Source organism: Leishmania major, chromosome 35 (assembly GCF_000002725.2).
Source record: "Leishmania major strain Friedlin complete genome, chromosome 35".
In the NCBI taxonomy this organism is placed as follows: Eukaryota; Euglenozoa; class Kinetoplastea; order Trypanosomatida; family Trypanosomatidae; genus Leishmania; species Leishmania major.
In genome coordinates, this window is record NC_007284.2 from 966,806 (window position 1) to 991,590 (window position 24,785).

General features: G+C 60.0%; 5 protein-coding genes across 5 annotated transcripts; all 5 read left to right on the top strand.

Moving 5' to 3' along the window:
- Window positions 1-68: 68 nt before the first annotated feature.
- Window positions 69-668, top strand: LMJF_35_2360 (conserved hypothetical protein; the record flags this gene model as incomplete). Its single annotated transcript, XM_003722582.1, has 1 exon — window positions 69-668. The coding sequence occupies one exon, from the start codon at window positions 69-71 to the stop codon at window positions 666-668; it is 600 nt and encodes a 199-aa protein (XP_003722630.1).
- Window positions 669-1,874: 1,206 nt separating this feature from the next.
- LMJF_35_2370 (conserved hypothetical protein) lies at window positions 1,875-4,352 on the top strand (the record flags this gene model as incomplete). Its single annotated transcript, XM_003722583.1, has 1 exon — window positions 1,875-4,352. One exon carries the CDS (start codon window positions 1,875-1,877, stop codon window positions 4,350-4,352), a length of 2,478 nt encoding a protein of 825 aa, XP_003722631.1.
- A 2,682-nt stretch (window positions 4,353-7,034) lies between these two features.
- On the top strand, window positions 7,035-10,850 carry LMJF_35_2380 (hypothetical protein; the record flags this gene model as incomplete). The annotated part of the gene is made up of 1 exon (XM_003722584.1): window positions 7,035-10,850. One exon carries the CDS (start codon window positions 7,035-7,037, stop codon window positions 10,848-10,850), a length of 3,816 nt encoding a protein of 1,271 aa, XP_003722632.1.
- Window positions 10,851-17,489: 6,639 nt separating this feature from the next.
- On the top strand, window positions 17,490-17,948 carry LMJF_35_2390 (conserved hypothetical protein; the record flags this gene model as incomplete). The annotated part of the gene is made up of 1 exon (XM_003722585.1): window positions 17,490-17,948. One exon carries the CDS (start codon window positions 17,490-17,492, stop codon window positions 17,946-17,948), a length of 459 nt encoding a protein of 152 aa, XP_003722633.1.
- A 1,380-nt stretch (window positions 17,949-19,328) lies between these two features.
- Window positions 19,329-24,710, top strand: LMJF_35_2400 (conserved hypothetical protein; the record flags this gene model as incomplete). Its single annotated transcript, XM_003722586.1, has 1 exon — window positions 19,329-24,710. One exon carries the CDS (start codon window positions 19,329-19,331, stop codon window positions 24,708-24,710), a length of 5,382 nt encoding a protein of 1,793 aa, XP_003722634.1.
- Window positions 24,711-24,785: the final 75 nt, after the last annotated feature.

Here is a 24,785-nt window from a genome sequence, read left to right on the forward strand (position 1 = left end):
CACAAAAGGGACCCATGCGTCGTTTTCGGGACTTGAGAGCGGCGTCGCAAGAGCAATAAAACTCCAAGATGAAGTCGAAACAGGCACCTCGCGCCTCTGCCAAGCAGACACCATCGGTTTCCAAGAAGAGTGGCCACGCAACCAACAAGGCAATCACCACGTCCACCGCCTCCCCCTCCACCTCCGACTTGGACGAAGTAGCATCTCTGTTCAACACCATCAAGCAGGCAAAAGCGCAGAAGCACGGCAGTGCCGCTACCCTTCAGCCGCCATCCCTGCAGAGGGGGGCTGGCGGAGCATCGGTGAAGGCGCATGATATTAAGCGCTCGTCATCTGGCGCTGGAGCGCCTCCTCCGTCGTCCTCATCAGGGGCTCAGGCGAAACCCGTTCGCGATGGACTCTACCACGCCCCAGAGAAGTCGCTGCAGATGAGTGACAACCAGTTCTTCAGCGGCACTTGGCTGAGGGAAGACCGCGCAGCCGCGACCACTGCCACCACCTCCTCTGCTGTCCCAAGCACGGAGTCTCCCGAGGCGTCCGAGGAGCTGTTGCGCAGGGAGGGCGTGAATCGCATCGTGTCCATGGAGGAGCTTTCCAAGATACTATCGCATAACACCAGGGCGGGCACCACTCCTAACTGCCCGTTCGACTGCGACTGCTGCTTCTGATCTGCCAACCGGAAGGCTTGGGTGGGAGTGAGTGTGTGTGTGTTTGTGTGTGTGTGTGTGGTGTGTGTGTGTGTGAAGCTGCACAGTCGACGGGAAAGAAATCACGCGCGTTGTGGCTGCACGCGAGTATTTTTTGCTTGGACCTCTCCGCCGCTGCAGGGACAAGCGTGCATCAAGTGCCGCGCGTCTGGGGCGCTGATCAGTCGGGGTAAAGACGTTCACTTCAGCGACATCAGCGAAAGACGAAAGAAATGGCAAAACCAAACTTGATTTGTAGTCTCCTGCTGTGCGGATGAATATGTCGCTGTGAATGCCGGCGCATCTGAAGGGCCACCTGCCGCTGCTCAATGTGACTTCCTCTTTCCTCCGGCGATGCTTTGAGTTTCATTGGCGCTCATGCAACCGTCTTTCTCACTCGTTTCCTTGTTTTTTTTCTTTTTCTTTTGGAGGGGGCGTGATCTTCTACGGCTTCCCTCTCGCGTATGCTCTGTTCCTTCTCAGACTCGCTCACCCTCGTACTCATCTGCCACGTACCGACTTCAGCGCGAAACGGGCGAGAGAATCTTCTCCCCCCCCTACACTGTGCGTACAGAGGGAACTCGGCGGTACCACGCTCCTGCGAGAAGGACGGCAGTGCTGCGTTTGGTCCCGTGGGATGGGATACGAGCCGTAGCTGTCACTTTCTGGCCCACGCGCACGCGCGTCTCTGCCTCTGCCCCCGCTGCGCGCAGTCTCCCATCCGCCGAGGATCAGCCACTTGCTGCAAGCGGGGAGCTGTTAAGGAAACAGCTTGTCAACAGAGCACAAGCATTCAAGAGAGCGGTGCAGTAGATTTGTAGACACACGGTGGGAAGGGAGCAGCACCGCTGAGTCGAAGGCCCGTCTTCTGTTCCGTCCCCTGCTACGCCCTTTCTCGCGCAAAGCGATCGGTCGACGCAGAGGCGCTCACCCGTGCAGGTAAGCGCTGCGACGTCTACGATGGCCTCTGCCTCGTCGGCTGCGGCGGTGAGGGCTGCAGCTCGTGATAACCCTTCGCCTTTTCCGCCGCCACCACGAACAGCAGCGCAACGCCCTCGCCTGAACGTGCTGGGAGGACTGCAGTGCACGCCGTCCCGTCGCTCGCTGAAGTTTTCCGCCAGCTGGCATGCGCGGCAGTTTCTCGCCTTCGACACCGCAATCAGCCGAGACGAGCGGCTCTTCTTGTTTATGGAGCTCTTTGTGTTCCGCCAGCAGCTGGTGGATCGGCGCGTGTTGCCTGACTTCCAACCCGCCACATACGCACCAGAGGAGCTTCTAGAGGTCCGTGTCATCACCGACCCGCGCCACCCCGCCTACGGACAGGCAGGCCTCTTTGCCAAGAGCACGATCCCGTCCAACACAATCGTCACGTCCTACTCCGGTTTCATTGAGGTCTTTGCCACGTCGTGCAACTCTCGCACGTACACGATGGGGTTTGGCGCCGTTGGGGACGACTATGCGCTCGACGCGGAGTTTGTCGGCAACTATGGCCGCTTCGCGAACGACCCGCGTGGCGTCGGCACTCTGCAGGCAAACCTCTCCGCTGAAAACCGCTTTAACAACCGCGGGGAGTCTTTCACAGCACTCGTGTCGCGGCGACAGATCAACGCGGGAGAGGAAATACTCATGTCCTACGGCAAGGCACATCGACTGAGCGCGACACCATGGATGACTGTCCAGGGAGAGCCCATCATGCGACCGCGCCTTGGAGGTGTCATACCGTTTCCGTCTTTCCGCACTGAAACTGTCTCCGCTGACTCTGATTCGACTTCTGCGTCCCCTGCGCTCGCCACCTCGTTGCCGCAAAGGTCTGCCGACAGCGCCAATGCCGAGGACAGCTGTGCAGCGGAGGGATCAGGCCTCACTGCCGGCAGTGTCTCTGTGACAGATGGTTCCGCCTCGGTGTCCAAGGTTGATGGCTCATCAGCGCCGGCAATCGACCCGGCGGGGACCACCTTGAGTGCGCCGGACACGAAGCAGCCGCTGGCGCGATCAAGGCTTGTGCCTGGGGTCGCTAACGATCTTCTTTGGGAGTGCACGCAGTGCGGTATGTGGTCGATCTGTGAGGCGTCCACGGCGGATGCACCGCTGCGCTGCGCTGCTTGCGCCACCCCAAAGCTGAGTGGCGCACGGCTAGTAAGTCTGCTCAGCAGCCCAGCCATCACACAGGCGATGTTGCTCGCAGAAGCAGGGCTTGACGCTCAAGGGCCCTCTGCAGCAAGCACTTCCACGCCGCCGCAAACGCAGGTCTCCGCTGTGTCGATCACCTCCTCTACTAGCTTCAGCTCTGAGCGCACCGACTGGCCCATGAACGTGCCGTTTCTACCGTGGCAGGTATGGGACGCCGCCGTGCCGCTGACGGTGCTGGCGAAGCACTCGCGCTTCGAGACCCAGAGACACATATTCGTGTACACGGTTGACACAGGGCTGGACCGAGAGAAGCGCGGCCGCAGTGTGCGTGACGCCCATGGGATCGGGCCCACAGTGGCTGCACCGATGCCGCCAGGGACACCCGACGCGGAGCAATCGCAGGAAGCCTGTCCTTCCAAGGGGAGCCGATTCCAGCCTCATTCCAGCAGCGCAGATGACGCCTCGCTAGCGTGGGTGCGAGTTCGTGACGAACGCCCTATTGTCACAGAAGAGAACCGAGCCGGCCGTGGCCGGCGCGGCAGCGCTGCCCACGGCAGTGGCCGTTCGAAGCGCAACGCGCTGTGGGAACGACAGGGCGATCTGGACTCGGAGGAGCTCGCACTTCTCACCCCCGGTATCGCGGCGCTGCCCTTGCTATCACCTTCCGTCTCCGTCTACTCGCCGGCACATGCTCTGGCTTCTGCCGCCTCGCCGACGAAGCTGCCTTTTCTTGAGTGGACAGCATCGGCGAGCGGAGAAAGGGGCACTTCCGCAGGCGAGCACTCGGGTGTCGAGCAGACGGGGAGTTTCACCGCGATCGTGTCGCACGACACAAGCGACTCCGTTGCAGGCATTTCGACACGACCCCCGCTGTCTTACCTCTTGTCCACGACGCAGGAGGTGGGCCGGCTTGTTGTTCTGCGCCGTGCCGCCGCCAGTGGGCCGTCGCCGGCTGCTGGGACGCCGTATTCGCCGCAGATGACTCTTGTCCGCCGGCGCTTGCAGTGCATGACGCGCAGACTTTTCACTGGCAAAGCGTTTCAGCCAGGTGACGTCGTCAGCTACGTTGGCGGCCTCGTGCGGGAGCGCGGTGACACCCGATGCCCCGTGTCCAACTCCTGCCTCGAGATCCCCCTTCGCTTCTTTCTGCCGCCGCGACTGCGCCACCGTTGCGGCCGCGGGGCTTGCTTGGCACGCTCAGGAGATTCGCTGTGCGACGCAGCGGAGGATGCGGCGTTGCAGACCTTCTGTGACCGTCTCGATCGCCTTTCCCTTGTTGTGACAAACGAGTTCATGTACTGCCCCTGCCTCGTGCTGGAGGTTACGTGGGAGAAGAATAGTGTGGCAGTGGCAGGAACAGAGGTGAGTGGCTGTGCCAGCGATAGCGTGGGGTATGAGGACGAGGTGGATGATGCACTCGCGTCCTGCAACGTGGCCCTCGTGCTCACGATGGACGCTCTTGGCAGTCCCTTTGCCTGTGCGGTGGCGATTAAGCCCATCGGCGCCTTTGAGCCTCTCCTGGCGCGTGCGCAGTAGCAGTCGTCACAGAGACAGGCGTCTCGGCAATCTTAGACGACCTCCGTGACGTGTTTATCATTCTCCCAACCTCGGCGCCGTTTTTTTCCGTGTTGTTTCCCTCACCCAGCGTATCCTCTTGGGCGGTCGCCTTATCCCTCTCGTGATGCCGCAACATCCGAGGGCTGCTGTGAGTGGCCGGGAGTGCTACGGTACTCAGGAGCTGCAGCGCTTCCCTGCAAGAAGCGGCTGCGGCACGCCAAGAAATGAAAGGGATCCGAGACGTGTAAGCGTGTCGCCCTCGCTACCCCTTGGGCGAAAGAACAGCACACGCATGAATGCCACTTCTTCGCTACAGTGAGCCGTGAGCTACACGGCTCACTCGTGCACGGTGCTCTCTGCTTGCGCGAGCAGCCGGGGAAAGTTTTAGGCGGAGGCATTGAAGCGCGCAAAGAGAGCAATATGCAATACCCCCTCCCCTCCCCCACTCTCACGTCCACATGCTCCAGCGGACCTGCGAAGCGATGGGGGCGTTCATGCATCAGTCCCGCGCGCATGCAGCTGCCATTCATGATATTTTTCTACTTCTTCCTTCCCCTCCGCTCTCCCTCCTCCCTATCGTCGCTGTAGCTCACGTCCCCGCGCTGTCCTAGAATCCTCATTCGCTTCGGGGCTCAGCATAACCCAAACTCCACTCGTGCACACGCACACGTCTACGTGTGTGCCGCTCGCCGCATCTCTCCTCATTTTGCGTGTATGGCGAATCTGTATCTCGGCGCGTCCCCACTTTCCCATCTCCATGAACACTCGCGGCCTTCCTCCCTCTCTTCTCCTCATCAAGTCTCCATAGGAGTGCGCGCCTTTTTCTTTCTGCCGGCATACTTTTCATGCGGTGTGTTGGTGCATAGTGTCGAGTGCCTTGCTCTTTTCCTCTTTCGAATATCTGTTGCTGTCTGTGGTGCCCTGGGGTACGTGTGGATCGGCGCCATTTTTTTGTTTTCGCCCTTTTCTTCTGTTTCGCCCCGCTCGTCCTAGCGGCTCTCTCTCTCTCTCTCTCCCTCCTTCCCCTGCTTCTCTCCGTCACCCACCACCGAGGCACTCCCTCACCCTGTAGGTGTGACCGGATCCCTCTCGCCTCGCCTCAGGTGCACTCGCCGAACTTTGCTTGCTCGCTTTCTTTTTTTGTTTTTTTCGGCCTGTGGCACCGCTTATTTTTTTTTTGTGTGTTTTTGCTCTCCGCGGCGCACGCCTTTGTTTGTCGTCGCGATTTTTCCGTTTTCGTTTTCCTTTTCGCTTGGCCTTGCATGAGGAAGGTCAAGCGAAAAGGGCGAAGGCAGAAAAGAAGGGGAAGACACAGCGGGGCCTTTTCTTTCACGCACACAGAGAGAAGCGGACGGGGAGGAAGGAGACCAGTTGTCGCGGCGACAAGGGGCGAAGGAGCGAGCGAGCGAGAAGCTCAGAGGTAGAGAGCGTAAGGCGAGCAAAAAGCACTCAGTGAAAGGTGAGTACTTCCAGACTTTTCACGGACATTCTCTGCGTCGGTACACCGAGGCTGCTGCGACTAGAAGAAGCGTTGCAAGGGTTGAAGCAGTGTTGTCAATATCATTTGTGCTTGCATTCTCACTTCCGTGTCTGTTGTAGCCCTCTTTTTTGCTGGGCCTCCTCGCCTGTCAGCTGTGTCTTGTGTCTCCTTCCCGTTTGGCGGTTTTCGCTCCTCTTCCCCGCCCCCCATTGATTCAGTTGCCTTATACATTGGGCATCTTTTTTTTTTTGCTCGTTTCTGTGGCGCGTTGAGGGAGCTCCCCGCTTTGTGTGTGTGCGTGCGCTCCTTCTTTTTCTCTTGCGTCTGTGTGTCTCTGTGTGTCTGTGTGTGTGTTTTTTGCGTTTACGTGTGTGTGTGTGTGTCGACTGCAGGTTTTTGTTCTTCGCCTGCCATTTCACCGCACGGCGCGTGTGCGCGCCCCCCTCTCTCGCCTTAAGCATTTTACGTCTTTGCAAAGAGGGAAAGAGACAAAAAAAAAAACAAAGCGCCCTCTGGCCTGCTCAACTGCTGCTGTTCATGTGAAGAGGTGTGTTGAGACGTGCCAAGGTGTACCTGTCCCTCACTCTCTCACTCTCGGTGTATGTAACGCGCCGTTGTTCTCTTTTTGTGCTTCTACAGGGTGGCTTTCGGGTCCCGGTTGTTCTTGTTGTTGAGTCTGCTGCCCTTCCCCCTTTTTTTTTCGCTTGCTTCGCTTTGGTTCTTTTTTTTCTCGTTCTCTCGCCAGTCTTTCGCCGACATCGCGGGCGGCCTTTATCTCGGCAGGCGACGGAAAATCCCAGGCACCGATTGGCATACACGCTTGTGCCGTGACTGTCATGAGCGGAAGTGGAGCGACAGGTAGCGGCAGCGCCGCAGGGCTCTCCAGTAGCACCAACACCAACTGTAAAACATCTACTTCAGCTAGAAGCAGTGGCAACAGCACAAATAACAACTCGATCAGCACGGGAAAGAAGCCAAAAAGCACTACAGCAGCAGCTGCGACGACGCCAGAGGCGTGTGGTAGCGAGAACGGCTATCACTCACGCAGCTCGACCAGCCCCACCCCTACATCAGATGAAGTCAGTGTGGCGAGCTTGACGGCCGCGACGGCAGGCAGCAGACCGTCGAAATCGCCATTGACCCCAACAGAGACGATCGGTGCGACGTCAGGAGAGAGCGCCATGACACTGCATTCACCGGCGGGCACGCCGGCTCGAGCGCGCAAGCCCCCGGAGGCCTTCGCCACGTCGCTGCTGAACCTCGAGGTGAAGGTGCTGACGCAAGCGCTCGGCGCGGAGAACCAATGGGCAGAACAGGGCGATGGCCGTGTTGTGTTCAGTGACTTCACCATCCGCGTCATCGCGGCTGGCGTCGGAAAGGATGAAACGCAGAGGGAAAGGAAGACAGCCGAGCTGACTTCCTCTGGGGCAGCTGACGCAGCCACGGCAAGCGGAAACGACGGCGTAGGGGCGGCGCCGCGGAAGAGCGTGGCCACCTCGGATGCGTCGGCGCTGTCGAACACGGTCTCGGAGTTCGAAGAGGACGACACGGCCGACGAGCTGATCATTCTTGAAGACACCATCAGCAACGACACTCCGTTTGTCGGGGAGAACTGCTGCATTGTATGGAATAGCTTTGAGAAGCAGCTCTCTCTGTGCCTCATGTATGCCTCGGAGGAGGGCTACTCCGCGTCCTGGAGCGCGCTCGTGGCGCTGCAAGATAAGAGCTACCCGCCGTTCCGCTTTGACCTCTTAGAGCGATGCCGGCCAGTCAGCGAGCGGACGGCGCTGGCACCGGGTGACAGTACGTCCTCCCTCACCCCATCCACGGCGGCGACCGACAAAACAGAGGACGTGGTGCTCCCGTACTCGTATTTCATCCACACCAAGTACGATCCCCCCCTCGGCTTCATCGAGCATCACGCCTTGTCACTCTCCATCATCGAGCACCGTCACGCGACGAACCCGGCCCTCTACGCGGACAAGGAAACGGTACTGAAAATGCTGAACATGGCGAACGCTGACCTGCTGGACTACCTCATATCAGAGGACACGTTTCCGCTGCTTCTCTCGGGGCTGCAGTGCACAGCTGCGCCGCGGAGCTGGTCGGTGCCGGAGCCGCTGCGACTGCTGCACATACCTGAAGAAGTCATCACGTTTATCCGGAAGGACCGCTGGATCGGCTTTCTGCAGAACACGGTGCTTCCGAGTTGCGGCGCCGCCGATTCGGTTGCTGAGCTGATCGCCAAGTACGCAACTATGAGTCGGCGAGTTCGCAACGACATCGTGTGCGCGCTGCTCACCTGTGACAGCATGTTCTCGGAGGCTTGCGAGGCGCTCCGGGTCCTGCCTCAGGTGACGCCAGCGATGGCGAGCGGTGGGTCAAGTGCGCGCAACCGCGGCCTGTCCGTCGAAGCCTCGTTGAGCGTGACATCTCTCAGCTCTGAGGGACGTTGCAGCATGAGTGGAGTAGGGAACGGCGCACCGTCGCCCAGCTCCACACCACCGGCGGTCGACACCGTGCCCCCGGCGCAAAAGGCGGAGCTGCAAGTTCTCGCTCACCTGCGCTTTTTCCGCGAACTTGTTACCCTTAGCATTGCCGAGCTCGGACGTGAGATGGTCGGGCCGATTGTGGGCAAGATTTATCAGAGTGGTGTGCTGGAGCCGCTCTCCCTCGTGGCGGAGAGGTTCGCGATGCCAAACGGGACGGCGGCGGCGTTCGTCAAACACATCATGGACGGTAGCGGGGGCGCACTGAACGGTGCCCGGCGCAACGGCGGTGGCGGCTCGGCCTCCAACTCGAACAGCGCCGCCGCTGGTGGCACAAGCAGTACCGCCAACTGCTACTCGCTCGCGGTGGAGCAGGAGCTGGCGGCAGTGCTGGACGTCACGCTCGTGCGGCTGAACGAGCGGCAGGAGGAGCAGCTGATGAATGAGCACGTGCGATCGCCGATTTTGGCAGACCCCGTCAAATACAACGGCATTGTCACATTCATGCTGCGCCAGCTAATCGTGGGGGGTCCTATCGGGGCAGCCTTCGCGACCAGCGGCACTGGCACGAATGCGACTCGTTCCTCCTTGTCCATCTTCCCGCCACCAAAGCGTATCCTTCGAGACAGCATGTCCTCCACCAACCCATTTGCGCTCTTTCACGTCCTGGGACTTCACGATGACGAGGGGTCTGCCGCGTCGGAGCGCAAGCTGGACTCCGAAAGCACGGGCATCCGCAATCGGTTTCACAATTTCATCATCACCAAGTACATTGCCCACGCCACGCGTGGCGTCATGACGCCGGTGCCGCTGCCCCCCTCCCTCGGCGGCGTCGTTGGCTCTACCCGCAACATTCCCATCGTGCAGTTTAACAACGCCAACGCGTCCCAGAACGGCGGCGCTAGGCCGGTGCATCAGGACGGCAACGGCAGCGACACCGCCAGCGCGACGGTTGGGGCACCGAACACTTGCCCGGCAGCTGGCGGCGGCGGCAGCGGTGCGGCGTCGCCGGTGTTACCGCTGCCGCAGGGCATCACTCCCGCGCTCATCCGGGTCCTCGAGTACATGGTGAACCTCACGAACAACGCCAATCGCGAGTTGATTCTGAAGACTGTCTTCCACTACAAATCCCATATTTGGCACTTCATCGAGGGCGTGTGCGACACCTTGTGCGGCGAAAACGGGGCCGGTGCACGGTGCCAGATCGGGTTAGATGTGCTGTGCGGCTGCGTGCGCTTTCTCAAGGTTGTCGTGACGCAGATGACGGTGATCACGGCAGAGGTGGATGAGAATCCGCTGTCGTCGTACGCGTCGTCACGTGAGCCGTTGTCGCCGCAACTCGTCACCACGATTTGCCGCCAACTCACTGTGGAGAGGGACACCTTTGGCTACTTCCTGAAAGCATACAACGAGCTCGGTGGGCGACGCCGCGACTCCGTCTTCCACTCGAGCCTGCTATCAGTGCTTGACATTATAGGCAAATGCTCCGTGCACGAGCCGGAGGACAGCACCACGAACAACCTACGCGATGTTCGCGACTACCTCTTTTTCAAGCATTTCACACGACTTCCGGAGGTATTCGCCTGCCGTTACCGCGAAGCCCTCCTGAGCGAAGTGACCGTGCGCCTTGGCCAGGAGGCGACGCACTCGCCAAACGACAGCGTCTCTGTGCTGAGCAGCACTGCAGGCAGTGAGCTGACCCGCTGCTCTAGCAAGCTTCGCTTCGTCGACGAGGTGGATGCAGTATCAGGCGGTGTGGATGGCACGGTGGTGCCCAGCAGTGTCGTGAGCCCTGCCATTATGGTGAGCATGGCGAACGCGGAAGAAAAGCAGCGTCGGCGCCACGGCCGCTCGTCGATGGAGCAATGGAATGCAACGGCTAACATTGCTATGGGCTCACCATTGCAAGTGCGTTCGGTGGCTTCCTTGGGCTTGGCGGATGACCATGGTACGCGGGCTTCTCCCTCGTCCTCGCCACCGAGCCGCAAGAGCTCACCGTTGACGATCAGCATCACCCGCCCAGGTAGTGGTAGCAACAGCAGCAGTGGCAGCGCAGGTAGCTCCCGCACACCAGCTGGTGATCTGCTCAAGGTAAATGCCGCTCAGCACAATGGCTCTTCCGTGAATGGCGACGGGCCGCTTGCTCAGGCCAGTCCCCCCAGCACAGTGGTGCCGACCACCCGTAAAGCCGACACGGTGCTGCGGCCGACCGCGCCGAAGGAAGAAAAGCCGCCGGCGCGCCCACGCAACTTCGCGAGCGTCCTCGAAAACCCCTCGCGCACCAACGCCGCGGCTTCTGGCGAGCAAGGTCGCAAGAGTCGGAGCATGCCAAACGCCACTGCCAAGCACGCGCCTCCCTCTCCGGAGGAAGTGTTGTTGAGCAGAACTGGACAGAGTTCCGTGCCGCAGAGTGTGGAGCACGCCAATGGGACGGCACTACCGTTCAGTGACAACGTTGTGCTTCCCAAGATCAAGAAGCTCCTTTCAACGGGCGGGAAGCGCTCGTGAGATGGGCCTTTGGGGACCCTGCCCGCTTTCTCTGCTGTCCACAGAGTGGTCTGATAAGGGCGCACGCACACTTGCTAACGCCCGGTGTCGCGAGTGCTTCCCTGCTTTCGTATTTCTCTAGTGTATATACCAACCCTTGACACTGTTTCGTCTCCTCCCCCTTCGTCTCTGAGTACCGAGCGAAGCATCAGCTCTCGCAGGTGTCACCTGAGGTGTGGCCGCAGCGCTCTCCACCTCATGCCGGGTCTCACACATCCTCCGCGCTCCCTTTTTTCCTCCTCACATTTCCCCCGCTTCCCTGCTTTCCTCCGTCTCTTCCCAGCGTCGCCATTCGATTCTTCTTTGTGTACGTTTCCATTGGTTGTTTTCCCTCCGCCTCCCCCTTTTTGTTTCTTCGTCTCGGCCTCGTTGCTCCCTTCTCGCTGTTGTTGTGCGTGCTCTCTGACCAGGCAGTGCCTTCGATATGCAGGGATTACTGTCATCTCACCTTCTCCCTGCATAGATGCGCACATGTGTATACAAAGGCGGAAGATGAAAAACGAAAAAGAACGCAGCAAGTACTCGTGACCTGTGAGGCGTGTCTCACTGGCATCTTGTGCTCTCTCTCTCTTTTGGTTGTGTGTATGTATGGCTGTGGAAAAGGGCACATTGGCACAGGTGTTTTTGTTGGTGCCTCCCCGCTGCACTCTAGTTTTCCTCTCTCCCCCTCCTCTCCATCCCACCTCCCTTTCCCTCTCTGCCACTCCCCTCACCCCCCCCCACCCCCACGCCCCTTCGTAATGTAGTCTCTTCTTTTCGTTTTTTTTTCTTCGGAACACGTTATTGGGCTTTTTCTCTTTTTCCGCATCTTCTCCCTACCTTGTTCCTACTCACGTTTCTGTTTTGCTTTTTGTCTGTCGGCCTGTCTCCCCCCTCCCCTTTCCCCCCCCTTCTCACTCGACTGCGTGCGTCAGCGCTTCTCCTTCGTCCGCTTCGCGAGGCGATGGGGTGGGGAGGTAGGGAGGAAGGGGCGTTTGAAGAACACGAAACACACACACGCACACACCACACACACACACACACACACACACACACATTCACAGAGTCACAGCACAGAACAAGAAAAGAAACACGAAAACAGCACTGCACTTCTTCCCCTCTTTTTACTCGGCTGTTTTGCGCCCCTCTCTTGTTTACGGTCATGGGGCTTGTTCTCCTCCCCCTCTCGTCTGCGTGTGCGTGTGCGCGCCCGTTCTTGTTCTCTTTCCGTTCCCTGTTTCGCTTCGAAGTGCGCTATATCCTTCGTGGTTGCTTATTTGCTTTGACGTTTCAAAGTCATCGACGTCAACGCGGTACCGGGACCCTCGTCCCACGCTGCCCTTTCCTTTCGGGGCAGAGGGAACTCTCTTCTGATAGCGCTTCTCCATGTACATGAAAAAAAAAACAGAACAAAACAAAACAGCAGATGTGAGGGCGAAGTAGTCAACGTGAACATGCAGAAGCGATAGACGACGACGAAGCAACGCACACGCGTGGAGACGGAGATGCAAGAAAACGCACAATCAGTGCGCGCTGTCATGCATGATAAGGCAAGGCTGGGGACCATGAGCAATTGCGCCAGCACGCATAACTTCACACGCGTATCAAGAGGGAGAGGGCAGAAAAAACACGGGTGCCTTGTCATCCTTTAGTATCATCGCGAAACTGGTGACGCTTGCGACCGTGCGCTCTGATATGCTGCTCGTTTCTAGTTGCTCTCAGACGTGGACATCATCTTTTTGTGTTCCGCCCATCTTCCCTCTCCCTAGGTTGTGCACTGGCTTGTGTAGTCGACTGTTGCCCTCCCCTTTTTTTGTTGCACTCATATGGCGTCCGACCTTCTCTCTCTGCCCCTGTGCGATTACCTCTCTCTTCCTGGTTGCCGTTTCTCCCGCTTTTTTCTCACTGTACACGTTTTATAAGGTCGCCCAACACGGTGGTGCATCACACGCGCCCTGTGTGGTTTCCTTCTGGTCAGGGACGCCTCTTTACTTTCGTTTCTTTTTTTTTTTTTCGCTTTCGTGGTCGTGTATTGTGTGTGTGTGTGTGTGTGTGTGTGTGAGTATGTTCGTCGCCGACGAAGATGGTGACTGGCTCGCATCGATATATCTTCCCACATGGGTGCGCCTTCCCTTGTCTCCCCGCCCCCATGTGCTACGTACCTTCCTCCTTCTCTCCTTCAACTTGGACGAGGGCACATCGCGTCGCAACAGCGTTACTGCCGTCCTTCTGTACTTCTTGTTTGTTTCTTTCATCAGTACACTTTCATGGATTCTTCCTTTAATTGTTTTTTTACGACCTTTCGCGTCCGCAGACGGGGTCACTGGGACGTCGCTGGGCGTCGCCCTGAAGCTTGATCGCTTCGTCTATGAGGGGGAGCTTCCTTACTACGGCACGGAGCGACGACTGCGCGATCCAGCTTGCTGGCCACCTTGACGACGGATATGACGTGATGCCCACCAGTCATGACAGACGACTCATGATGCTCCTTTCAGAAGGAGGGCTGGAAACTGTGCTGCGCCCTGATTGCCAAATCGATCCGCAAGGACGGGGTGCCCACCAAAGCGGCAGCGAAGCGAAGGCGCGAGCTTCAGCGTGCCGCGCTGACCCTCGCCACCACAAACTCCACAACCGCACCCGCACAACTGCACAATTTCACTCTGGGATAAGGGCAAGCTTCATGTCTAGAGTGGTATCTCAGGCCACCGGGAGTGCTGTTCAATCAGGTGAATGCTCTTGTAGACAGCTCGAACGCGAAAGCGGACACAGCTGAAAGCAGCTTTCGAGAAGGCAGCCTGCGCGTCGCCCGAGCATCGCCCTCGCTCGGACATGCCCATCAAAGAGCCAGCCTCGAGGGATGGATGCAGTCCCGCTGCGCCCTCACTCCGTCCCCGCTTTGGGACGCGGGCCGGCACCCGGCGCAAAAGGCCCTTCCAGCGAATCGCCTCGCGACGACTGCGCGACCATTCAGCGAGACAGGCTCCAGCCGCACCCGTAAAGCCTCCCCGTCCCCACCCCGCTCCGCTGTAGACCCCCCTTGGGCTTGCTCCTCCACCTCAACAAGTCGGTGCCGCGCCAGCCAAGGTACCAAGGCAGCCGCGGCGTTTGTCGACCCTACGCCGGAACGCTGGGCTCCCTACATCACGGCGCCTCAGAGGCCCAACCGCGGCCCGCACCACACTCCCCGCATCCTCCACGGGCAAGGATGTCATGCAGGCCACACTACGATTCGCCCTCCACAAGGTGGTGCGCTGGACCCTGGAGCACGCCAGGCATCGGGGTGAGCACTCCGCAACACAAGGCGCACACTCGTCGGTGCGCGGCACCGCAACCATCAGCAGCTCACTGCTCCACGCAGTCACCTGGTTACGCACGTCTCACCCGCGCTGCACGGGCTGCCCCCGTCGGTTGCTTGTCGCTGCCCCCACCACACCCTCTGTGCCCACACACAACGGCAGGCTGTGAGCTCTCTGTGTGCGCAGGTGCATGTGTATCCACCGGCCCCCTCTGCCTGAACACAGCCTCGCGGCTTTGAAGGGCGTGCGGGCGAAGAAGTGGGTGGAGCGCCTCCTGCCTCCACAGGCTCATGGCCGTGTCCGGACTGTCGCGGCAACATGCGGGCAAGCCATCCGGGCACGCCACCCTCCTCCCCCAGGCCAGAGCGCCGTCTTGAAGCAGGCCGCGGGATGCCGCAACTGCGAGCACTGCGCGCAGGCGCTGTGGAGCGCAGCTGGCACGGCGTACCACACCCAGGCAAAGCATCCGGCGGTCAGCGGTGCGCGAGGGAGGGGCGCGAAGCGGCGCATGCCGATCACCCCCCGGCGAGCATGCCTGCGAAGCATGCGGCAGCCCCTCTACATCCCGACGGGGTGGGCTGATGAGGCGCAGACGCCGGAAGCATGACGAGAGCACCACTGAGCCCTGCAGACACCCATGCGACGAGTCACCGCGCCACATTACGGAATAGCGCGACTTGCAGCGGCTCTGGGCGGAGGAGGACGACACGCAGGCCGGGTCTCAGAGGGCCCCCTGCCCTGCGGCTGTCCCACCTCCTCGTCGAGCTCGTGCGGCGTGCACGGTGGCGCCGCCCCCTGTCCCGCGCGGCGACAGAGACGCCGTCGCCACTGCCCCTGTGGAGCGCAGGACGCTGTTCGCGACCCGCTTGGACCGAGGCATGCGGACCCCAGTGTGGGGTCCGTCTGGCGCCCGAGGCGCATGGAACGTATGCGAAAGAAGGGACGGGGAAGGACAGGCGGATCCCGTTAGGTGGATGTCTCCGACTAGAAGGCAGGACGGTTCGTCCCTGACGACGAGCATGCAGCTGTTATACAGCAGAGACAGGCGATCAGTGGTTGCGTATGCGAAGATTTGTTACCATGGTTGTTGGGGGAAGGCCGCTATGACGGAAGCGTTTTCTTTGCTTCTTACTTGTATCTGTTTGCATAGTTGTCACCCCTCCCGCTTGTTTTCGCGCGCGCTGTAGGAAAAGGGAATGTGTGGGGAGAGTCTCAAGCAGCTGTTTTCGGATGAATGCTCACGTGCCAGCGTGTACGTGAAGTAGGTGTGCGCCGCGCGATAAGTGTTATGTCTGCTAATGTACAGTAGTTGCAGCTTGCTCCTGTATGAGCTTTTTTTGTGGTGTATACTCTTTTCGCGTCTTCTTGCGTTGTCTATCTTATCGATGGCACAAGTGTGTCCAATGTCGCAGCTTGCTTCGACGCAGCGCCACCCAGGGCCTGACGGCCAACATCAGTAGTGATACATAGCTCTGACCTCCCCACGTCGTGGGTACTTGACCTTGTCACCACCAGCAGTAGTATCGCATTGGAAGGGAGAAGGGCCGCTGAGCTCCCCCACACAGCGCGGGTGCCAGGCTCACACACCACGTGCTGAGGTGTGTGCTCCGTCACGAAGCACTTCGGTGCGGATGTGAGAAAAAGGCGAAAAACGGAGGCAACGCGTCCGCTTGTTCAGAATTGCTTTGCGTTGTGCATGTGGTGGTTTGCTCTCGACGGATTGGGGTCTGGAAAGGAGTAGTTGATCGTCGGGTAGAATAGCATTGACTTCCTGGGTGCGCACGTTTTTCGTCTTGTTCTCTCTCTCTTTGTCTGTCTGTCTGTACGTCTCAGTGTATGCCAGCGCGGCTCGGTTGTGGTGCATTTGATGCAGGACGTACAAGAAGCATCATTATTCTATTTTCCACCGCGTATTTGTTCTCGTTGTCGCCCTCCCTGTGCGTGGTCACGTGTGTGTGTGTGTGTGTGTGTGTGCTCAAGGATGTTGTTTCTTCATCGCGTTTGCTGTTCATGCTGTGCGTTCCCGCTGAGTCTCTCTCTCTCTCTCTCTGTGTACGCAGCGCCTCTTCCCCACGTTCGCGCCCACCCCCCCTCCCCCTACGCGGTTGCTTTCTTTTTCTGCGTCTTTTGTGTTGCTTTCATTGTTTCCTTTCGTCTTACGGGTGTGTGTTGCGTTCTTCATTGTTTGCCTGCTTTGTTTTGCATCTTTTGTCTCTCGTACTCTCGTTGACTCTGTTACTTCCTTTGCGCGTGTCCCGGCGTGCATATGTGTGTATCTGTATATATATATATATGGGTGAGTTCCATTCCTTTTTTTTGTTCAAGGCCCCTTGCCGCCGTTCTCCCCTCCTGTTTTTCCTTTCCTTCTCCCCCCTCACACTCTCTTTCTCCTCTCTCGCTATTTGCGGCTCTTCTCTCTCTGGCAGCATCCGTCATCTCGCCTGCCTCCACCGCTCTGTTACCACGCTTCGCTCAACTCTACCGTCGTTGCTTCTTTTTTCTTCCTCCTCTTCGTTTTTAGTTTTTTTTTTTTGCGTGCGTGTGCATGTGTGTGTTGTCTCTCTGTCTCTCCATCTTATTTTTTTTTTTTCGTTCGCTATGCGCACCACTGTTGGCGATAGCACCGCACAGATGATACAGACGAAAAGGCGCACGGAAGATCAATGAGATGACTCTGAAAAAGAAAACGAATGGCGCGCTTGACAGCGTCTGTCTCCTCGTGCTTTGTGCGTGTGTGTGCGTGTGCGATACAAATGCCGACCATGCAGCAATCCATTTCCGGGCTGACGAAAAGCAGCCGCCTTGCCGTCCGCATCGGTTTCAGGCTCCTTTGTCGCACTCTTTGCAGCCACACAGGTGCACTGTTTCTTTTCCTCTTCGCTGATCGTCTGGTTTGCTTCCGCTCTCCCTTCCCTTCCGCTCCCTCTTCACGTTCGTTCTTCCCTAACATCGACGCACGCGCGTTGGCCACCGCATGGCTTTGCACGTCCACCTCCTCACCTCTGTGCATACATACACGCACACGAACACAACGGCATCCGCACCTGAATGCACAGGTACTCATTCTTATGCAGGCACGCACGCATCGGCAGACTTGCCTTTCAAGACGCACCTCTGGACTCCAGAGCAATCCACTTGCCGAGGTGACGCCGAACTCATCATCAGTTGCTCTTCTACCCGCGTACTCTTATTGCTGCTGTTGGTGCGGTAGCGGTGCTGCTGAGAAGGCAAAGGTGGTGTAATCGCTCCCGCTCTCCCCTCTCACCACGAAAACACAGCGTGGAGCCCCAGCGACAACCTGGCGCTTAATTCTAGCACGGAGGCGATGCAGACATCGCAGTCCCTTCACACAGCGCCAGCAGAGAAGGAGGTGGAGGCCCCGCCGCAGCTGCCACTGACGGATGGGCGCTGCTACGCCTGCCGCCGGTGCCGTCGCATCTTGTCAGAGGTTCAGTGGTACGCGACGGGTTGCGTGGAGTGCAGCGCAACGATGGGCGTCCCAGACCGCGACAGCCTCCTCGACTTTGCAACCCCACACTTTCACAACTTTATCGGCCTCATTGCGCCAGGGCAGTCGTGGGTCGCACGTCTAATCATGAAGAGCCGCGAGCCTACGAACGGCATCTTCGCCGAGACGTTGTCTGACGATGAGCCGGAGGACGAGGAGAATGAGATAGAGCCCTACGTGGGGGACGCGGACGAGGAGGAAGGGCCAGCCTTGCTGGATGGAGAGGACGGCGCTGCTGAGCCCGTGCATGAGCTTGCTGCAGAGGCTCCAGAGTAAAAAGGACGGCCCCCCTCTCTCCCCTGCAAGAAGCAAACAAGTGTGCTAAGCGTCGTTGCAGCGCGCCGTCGCACCGACTCTGGCTTGTTGCACAAAGATGACTATGCATGCAGCGGAGCATCTTTTGTGCCCAACCTGGGTAGTTGCTGTGCGACTTTATTGAGCAAGATGCTGATATCCCCTGCGTACAGAGATGGCTTGCGTTGTGCCCCCCCCCCTTCCCCGCATGCCGCTCCTGTTTGTGTGCTGCCCTGTGCTGTGAGGACAGTGGTGCGCAGGTGGCGTACGCGTCTGCGCTTCAGTGGTCGTGTTGGAGCATCTCTATGCAGCTGTGTTGGTGTCTCCGCTACCTGCCGGTGCGTTGGGCTTCTCCCGTTTGCGTCGTTGAACGCGTGCGTGGCTACGCGCGTCTTGTTTGCCTAACACTCTCTCTCCGTGGACCACGAAAAAAAAATACGAAAGCGAGTAAAAGCCGCCATCGCACACCATGAGCCGTGTACTTAGGCGACGAAGAGCGGTGCTGAGATCGACGAGCGGCAACGCGAAGTGATCGAGCCGGGCATTGGAGAGTCGCTTCTTGTCTCCTTTTCCATTCGGGTTCGACTGGAATAGCGAACGGGAGGGGGGGGGGATGCACGGCGAAGACAACGTCTCTGCTTCGGTTAGCGAAGTGATGAGCGCGTGCCTTGGATGATGCGGCTGCGTTGCCACTTCCGCCGATGGCAGTGTCTGCGTCTCTTCGCCTCCTTTGCTGCGTTCGTCTCTTCGGACGAACGGGGCTGATCGCACTCCCTGTCCCGCCATCCCTCTGTCTCTCTCTCTCTCTCTCTCTCTCGACCGTCTTCTCCCTCGCTCGGTTACTCGTTCTTCCTCTGTTGATCGCCCGCACCATGGCGCAACGTTGGATTTCTGTGCGTGTGCGGGTGGTGGTGGGTTCGAGTGTGCGTGACACCTCCTCCCCCTTTTTTTGCACTGGCACACCGACGCGTGGGCCTCCTCCCTCTCACGATTTGTCGACGACTCCGACTCTCTCTCTCTCCTCCGTCTCTTCTTGCGCACATCCTCGGGTGTAGCTGCATCAGACAGGCTGCCGCTCGTGCTCCCGCCCTCCCCACCGGCGTGGTTCGATTGGGCTAGTTCGCAAAAACACCTTGTTAGGAGAGGATCCGCGGCGATACTTCGGATTGCCAAGAAGCCAAGCCCTCCCTCCCGACAGAAGCGGCAAGTGGGTTAGTGGACAAGGAAGTACGTCACACGCCCTTCTCAATAGCTGGCAGTGTGCAGACTGCTGTCCCCTGGCCTGCTCTGCTCGTGCATTGAGGTCTTCTGTACTCTCCATCAATAAGGACATAGCGGTGCCCCGGCACAGGAAGGAAGAGAATGCACAGCGTTCCCGCGGCAGCTGCGTCTCATGTTGCCGCGGTCAACTCCGCCGTAGCGCGCGGCGCTGAGGCGTCCTCGGCCGCTGATCCCTCAACGGCAAGCGAGTTCGAAGCGTGCTGCCGCGCCCTCAGTCACAAAGTCAATAAGGCTGTTGTGGAGCAGCTCCCAGTGCTAGAGAATGGCACCGTTGTGGACCTCTCACACAACTACGTTGGCGCCGCCGGGTTCCAAGCGATTGCGGTTATTCTTCAGCACAATCCAAACGTAACCGAGGTACGCGCACCGCGCAATGGCCTCACGAACGACGCGGTCGTTCTCTTCTGTCGAGCCATGCGAGGGCACCAGCAGCTGTCCGCGTTGGACTTGTCCGACAACCCGGACGTTTCGTTGGCCGGCGGGCTGGCCCTTGTGAACTTGGCACAACAGACACCGTCCCTGCGTGTGGTAAAGCTGAAGGGCACACATGTACTTGCAGCGGTGTTCGATAAGCTGACTCGCGCTCTCGAGTACAATGCATCGCACCACGGCACCACCTCGCCCAGCGTTGTCGCCGCACTGTCGACCGCAGCTGTGGTTGCCTCATCGTCGACGTCGCCATCAAGCGCTGCTGTGGCGATGGCGGACGAAGCACGGACACTGCAGACTCTTCGCGCACGTGTGGAGGCGGCACTGGAGGAGGGCTATCTAATCCCGCCAGCATCCCCGCAAACAGGCTGGCGTGTTCTCGATGTGCCCATTCTGGCACCCCCGCTGTTGTTCGACAACGAGGTGTGTCTGTTGTGCAACGAGGTGTTCCCGCGACTCAACCAGGAGTTCGCCTCGCACCGTGTTATTCTCTGCCCCGTCGTCGTCGGCGGCGGTGCAAAGGCCGTCGAAGACAATGACAAGGCCAGTGCTAGCGCGGTGTGGCTGCGGCCTCACCGCACAGCCGGGTCGTACAACCGTGCACTGCACTTCCGCCCAGCCAGTGACATTACCTCCATCGTTGAGCGCGGGCGGTTTGTGACTATCGAGCTCATTGGCGACCTCTCCGGCGACTACGCGCAACTCGGGGCGAGTGCCATGCTGAGGTTGCAGGGTATCCCGCAGTCTGCCCCCCAACGCGTCGAAAGCCATGACGACGAAGAGCCTGAGGAGGCCGCCGCGCCGCTTCAGCCAGTGCTGTACGAAGCGCACGAAGCCGCGCTGCGGTACACTCGATGGCTGATCGTGGCGACGCGGCGCGACACGCGGACGCTTAAGGTGCCTGCCGCGCTAGCGCCACTGCTCACCGCCGACCCGATCATCGCACACCCAGACCGCCACCGGAGCGTCGTGCGCGCGGTTTTCGTCGGCGACGAGGGCCCGTCCCCGAGCGTTGCGGGGCCAGCGAAGGTAGCTGAAGGCTGCAGGACAGGGACAACATCGGCACCCGGTGCCATCCCCACCTCGCTTGAGTGGGACTACGCAACGGAAGAATACCAATGGAGGCGGCACGTGGACTGGCGGGAGCATGTTGTGGCCACGGCGCCGGTGGCGGAGCTCGTCATTCCGCAGTACACGGCCACCTTTGACTGTATAGACGCACAGGGTGGCGTGCGACTGAAGCACCTTGACGGGTTCCAGACGGCCGTGTATGCGCGACTCCGCACTGTTTTGGAGGCCTGCGTCGCCGCTGAGGCGAGTAAGCGTGAAGCCAGGGAGGCAGCTGAGTCGGACGCCGGGGTAACGTCACTGAGCCGACTGCTACGGAGCATCGGAACGCAACGGGCGTGGGACACAACGTATATACAGGCGCTGGCCGCTTCCAGTAGCGGCGCGGCGAAGAAGAACCTCATGAACCGCATGATACTCTACGCTGCGAACCCGCCTAGCCGCAACATGCTGCTTTTGCACGGCACGGACGCCGCCTCGCTCGCGAGTCTCATGGCGCGCGGCGCCGCCCGCCTGCAGACGCTTCAGCACGCGTACACGTTGGCAGTCTACACGGCACGCTCAGCTCTTCTGCACGAGGAGCCGACAGAGCTTCGCAGCGTTATGACCCACGTTGTGTCTCAGCTGACAAAGGACGCGGCGGTGCTGCGCTACGTGAATGCAGAGGTCGACATCGAGCGCTTGAGCGGGTTCTTCCTGCAGGTCATATCCGGCTCTCTGGCTAGTAAGAAAGTCGTCAGGCCGGCGCATGCCAGCGCTGCGACGACAGCAGCGGCCAGAGCCATGTGCGAGGCAGGGCTGCCCGGGTACGTGGCCCAGTACACCTTGAACACGGACGAGGAAGCCAGCGCTGGCAACACGGCCTCCACCCACGCCTTTGTCGTCCTGCTGGATGGCTTGGAAGAGTTGGCGATGCCGGTGCAGCCATGTGGTGCCCTCGTGCACCCGCCAAGGAGCAGCGGCAACATTGCTGGTGGCGGCGGCGCCGAGCCATCCAGCTGGTCGACAGAGAGGCCTGCTCAGATGCCTTGTTCGGCGGCCCCGTCAGGTGCGACGTCCAAGACTCAGCCGAAGCCACCGAAAACGCTACTGGACTGGCTGCTGCCTCGTGCACTGGCTCGCTACGTTCGCCTCATCGCCAGCTGTGTGTCGAGCAGCGCTGCCTTTTCGTCGTTCTGCCACCTTGGTCGTGATAGTGTGGACATGCTTGGCTTTGGGGCGGTGTCGGCGAACGAGGTGGAGCAGTACCTGTCCCCGGCGTCCCTCGCGCGCGTTGGCCTTGTCTTGTCAGAGGACGAATACGAGTGCGCTCGCAGCAAGCGCGATGCCCCGATTGCGGAATACATGAACTACCTGCTAGACGCCGCACGCAGCGTGCATGAGGCACCTGGTTTTCTGACGCAGATGCAAGTGATTCAGACGTTCCCGGAAACCCTTCAGGAGGCTGCGCAGGGCGTGTACGATCGCCTTGTGCACAAGTTCGGCCTCCCCGTCACCTGCAATGTTCTGGGGTTGCTGATGGCGTCCCGGTGGGGCCTGTTGCTGCCGGAGCTGCGCGATCTTTTGCCTAGTTTGTCCATGTGTCGACTGCAGGAGCTGCTGCGGTTGCTGCGGCCCGCCCTCGAGCAGCAGGCACCGGTTGCGGCAGCGGAGATGATGGGCGTCGGCAGCGGCAACGTGCTGCTTGGTGCTGTACGCCTGACCGCCCCGTCGTTCCTCGAGGTGGTGCAACGCGAGTCCCTTCAGCGAGTCACGGATGAGCTGCAGGTCGAGAACGATCAGCGCATCTGGCATACGCGCCTGGCACAGTACTATCTCTCTATTGTCTATCGATGGCTGCAACCTGGTGCGGCGGCGGACGGGGTGCCCGCCAAGGTGCGTCGCGTGAACGACGCGTCGGCTGCTGAGGCGTACGTTTGCCCTGAAACGCAGGCGCTGCATCGACGCGCCATGAAGGAGGTTATTTACCACATGACGCAGAGCGGCGACTTCTGGTCGAGGATGGATGTGACGGTCTTGTCCGTGCCTTTCATGGAGCAGGTGTACGAGCTCGGGCTGGGCTACGCCTACTTGCGCGACCTAACGGCGGCCTTCAACGAGCGCTACCAGCGCCACCTCCTTAGTGAGGACATCGGGGAGCCGTCGTGGCAGCAGTACCCGCTCGTCGCTGAAAACGGCGGAGCCAAGATCACCGCGATGGCGGCAGACGAGGCACAGGCGAGCGGCACTCCCGGCTCGGCCGAGTCGAGCCGCTACGCCCTTCCTGCAGTGCTGATTCGCATGCGCGACTATATCTGCTTTGCCCGCCAGTACGGCCTGCTTCTGTCCCTGCATCCAACCCTCGTGGCGCAAGTCGCGTTGCAGCTCCCGGCGAGCCTCCTGAACGCTGTCCAGCGTGATACCGTCACGTTCCTCTGCCGTCAGCTGCAGGACAACGGCGGATTGAGGGGGAGCAGGGCATCTCTGTCGCGTGTCTTCTTCTCCATGACGTCCGCAGCAGCTAAAACAGAAGGGAAGCAGCCAACTCATCTGCGCCCCATCACGTGCGCCGCCTTCCTGCCGAATCGGCTCTTCGTGGTGACGGCTAGCAGTGATCGCTCGCTGGCGTGGGTGAATCCAGAGAGCGGAAAGGTGGCGTGGTACGCCCGGCAACCGACGGCAGCGGTGGAGTCGCTCACGGTGTGCCGCACCAGCGCTTACGTTGCTGCCTTGTCGGAGGATCGCACGGTGTGGGTGTACGACGGCCTGCAGGGCACTCTCGTCTCGCAGTGCCGCGGAAGCAAGTGGTTTGATGCCCCCATCGCGTCCCTCACATTCTCGGCTAGGGGTCGCTATCTCTGGGTCGTGACAACGGACGCGCGCGTGCGCTGCTTTGCCTGCGAGTCTGGCCAGCTGCGGTGCACGATGAGCTTGTCGAAGCTGCTGCAGGTGTGCGTCGATGAGGTATCGGCCAACGGGGAGATGACGCAGCTGGTGGGTGCAGGGGCTACCGCGGCAGAGGAGGGGATGCCCCTCGCCTCTGGTGAGTGGCGTCATCGCCGCCATTACCTGCACTTGCTCGTAGACGCCGAGGACGACGAGGTGTGCACGACGGTCGTGGCGACGGAGCTGCGGCAGTGGCGTCTGCGTCCGTGGGATGAGCTACTTCTGACGGCAGAGAAAGATGGCCGGCCAGGGCACAACAACACAACCCTCATTGCGTGTGAGATGACCATGAGCTGCTCTCTTGCCAAGGCGCCAGCAAGTGCCTCGGATGGCCCGGTGGGGTATAAGCTCATGAAGTTATGGGAGCCAGCTAGCGTGCGGTCGCCCGACATGTGTATTCTGGCGGCGCCACACACCGAACCCGAGGTGCAGCTATTCACGGTGGAACACACCACTGGAACTCCGCGGCTGGTGGTGCGGTTCCCGCTTGTCGCGCCTTCCGGCGGCAACTCAGGCGCGGCACCAACGGCACAGGAAGTCTCCGTGATGTGCACGTCGCCGGACGGTCGATGGGTCGCCGTCGGGTTGAGTTGCGGCGCTGTCAGCCTCTTCTCCATCGGCGCTGCGTATCACGCGTGGCAGAGGCAGCAGCAGCAGCACCAGACGGACGCAGCCCTGGTGTGTAGGCCGACGTGCGTCTACACGAGTCTGATGCCGACACCAGGTATGTCGGCAGCTCCGCTGCGCTCTCTTACGTTTCACCGCGATGGCCTCTTTTTGTTTGCACTTGGCAGCTGCCTTCTCTGCTGGCGCCTGCCCGACGCCGCCTCTGTGACGCTCCAGACCGACGCAGCGGAGGCCGTGCGCAACACCGCAGATGGCCAGTACTTGTGCTCAAACACACCGACGTGTCTTGCCGTGCTGCCACCACCGACGCCATGCATGAGCGGTGCGGAGCTGCCTAGAAATATCGCTGAAGTGGCCGTCGGCGATGACACGGGCCGCGTGACTCTGCTCACGTTGTGGCGGCAGCTCAGCTAGAGAGAGAGAGAAATGGAAAAAGGGCTTTGAAACGGAGTGAGAAAGCGATGGCGTGCCGGCCGGCCGCGCGTCGGG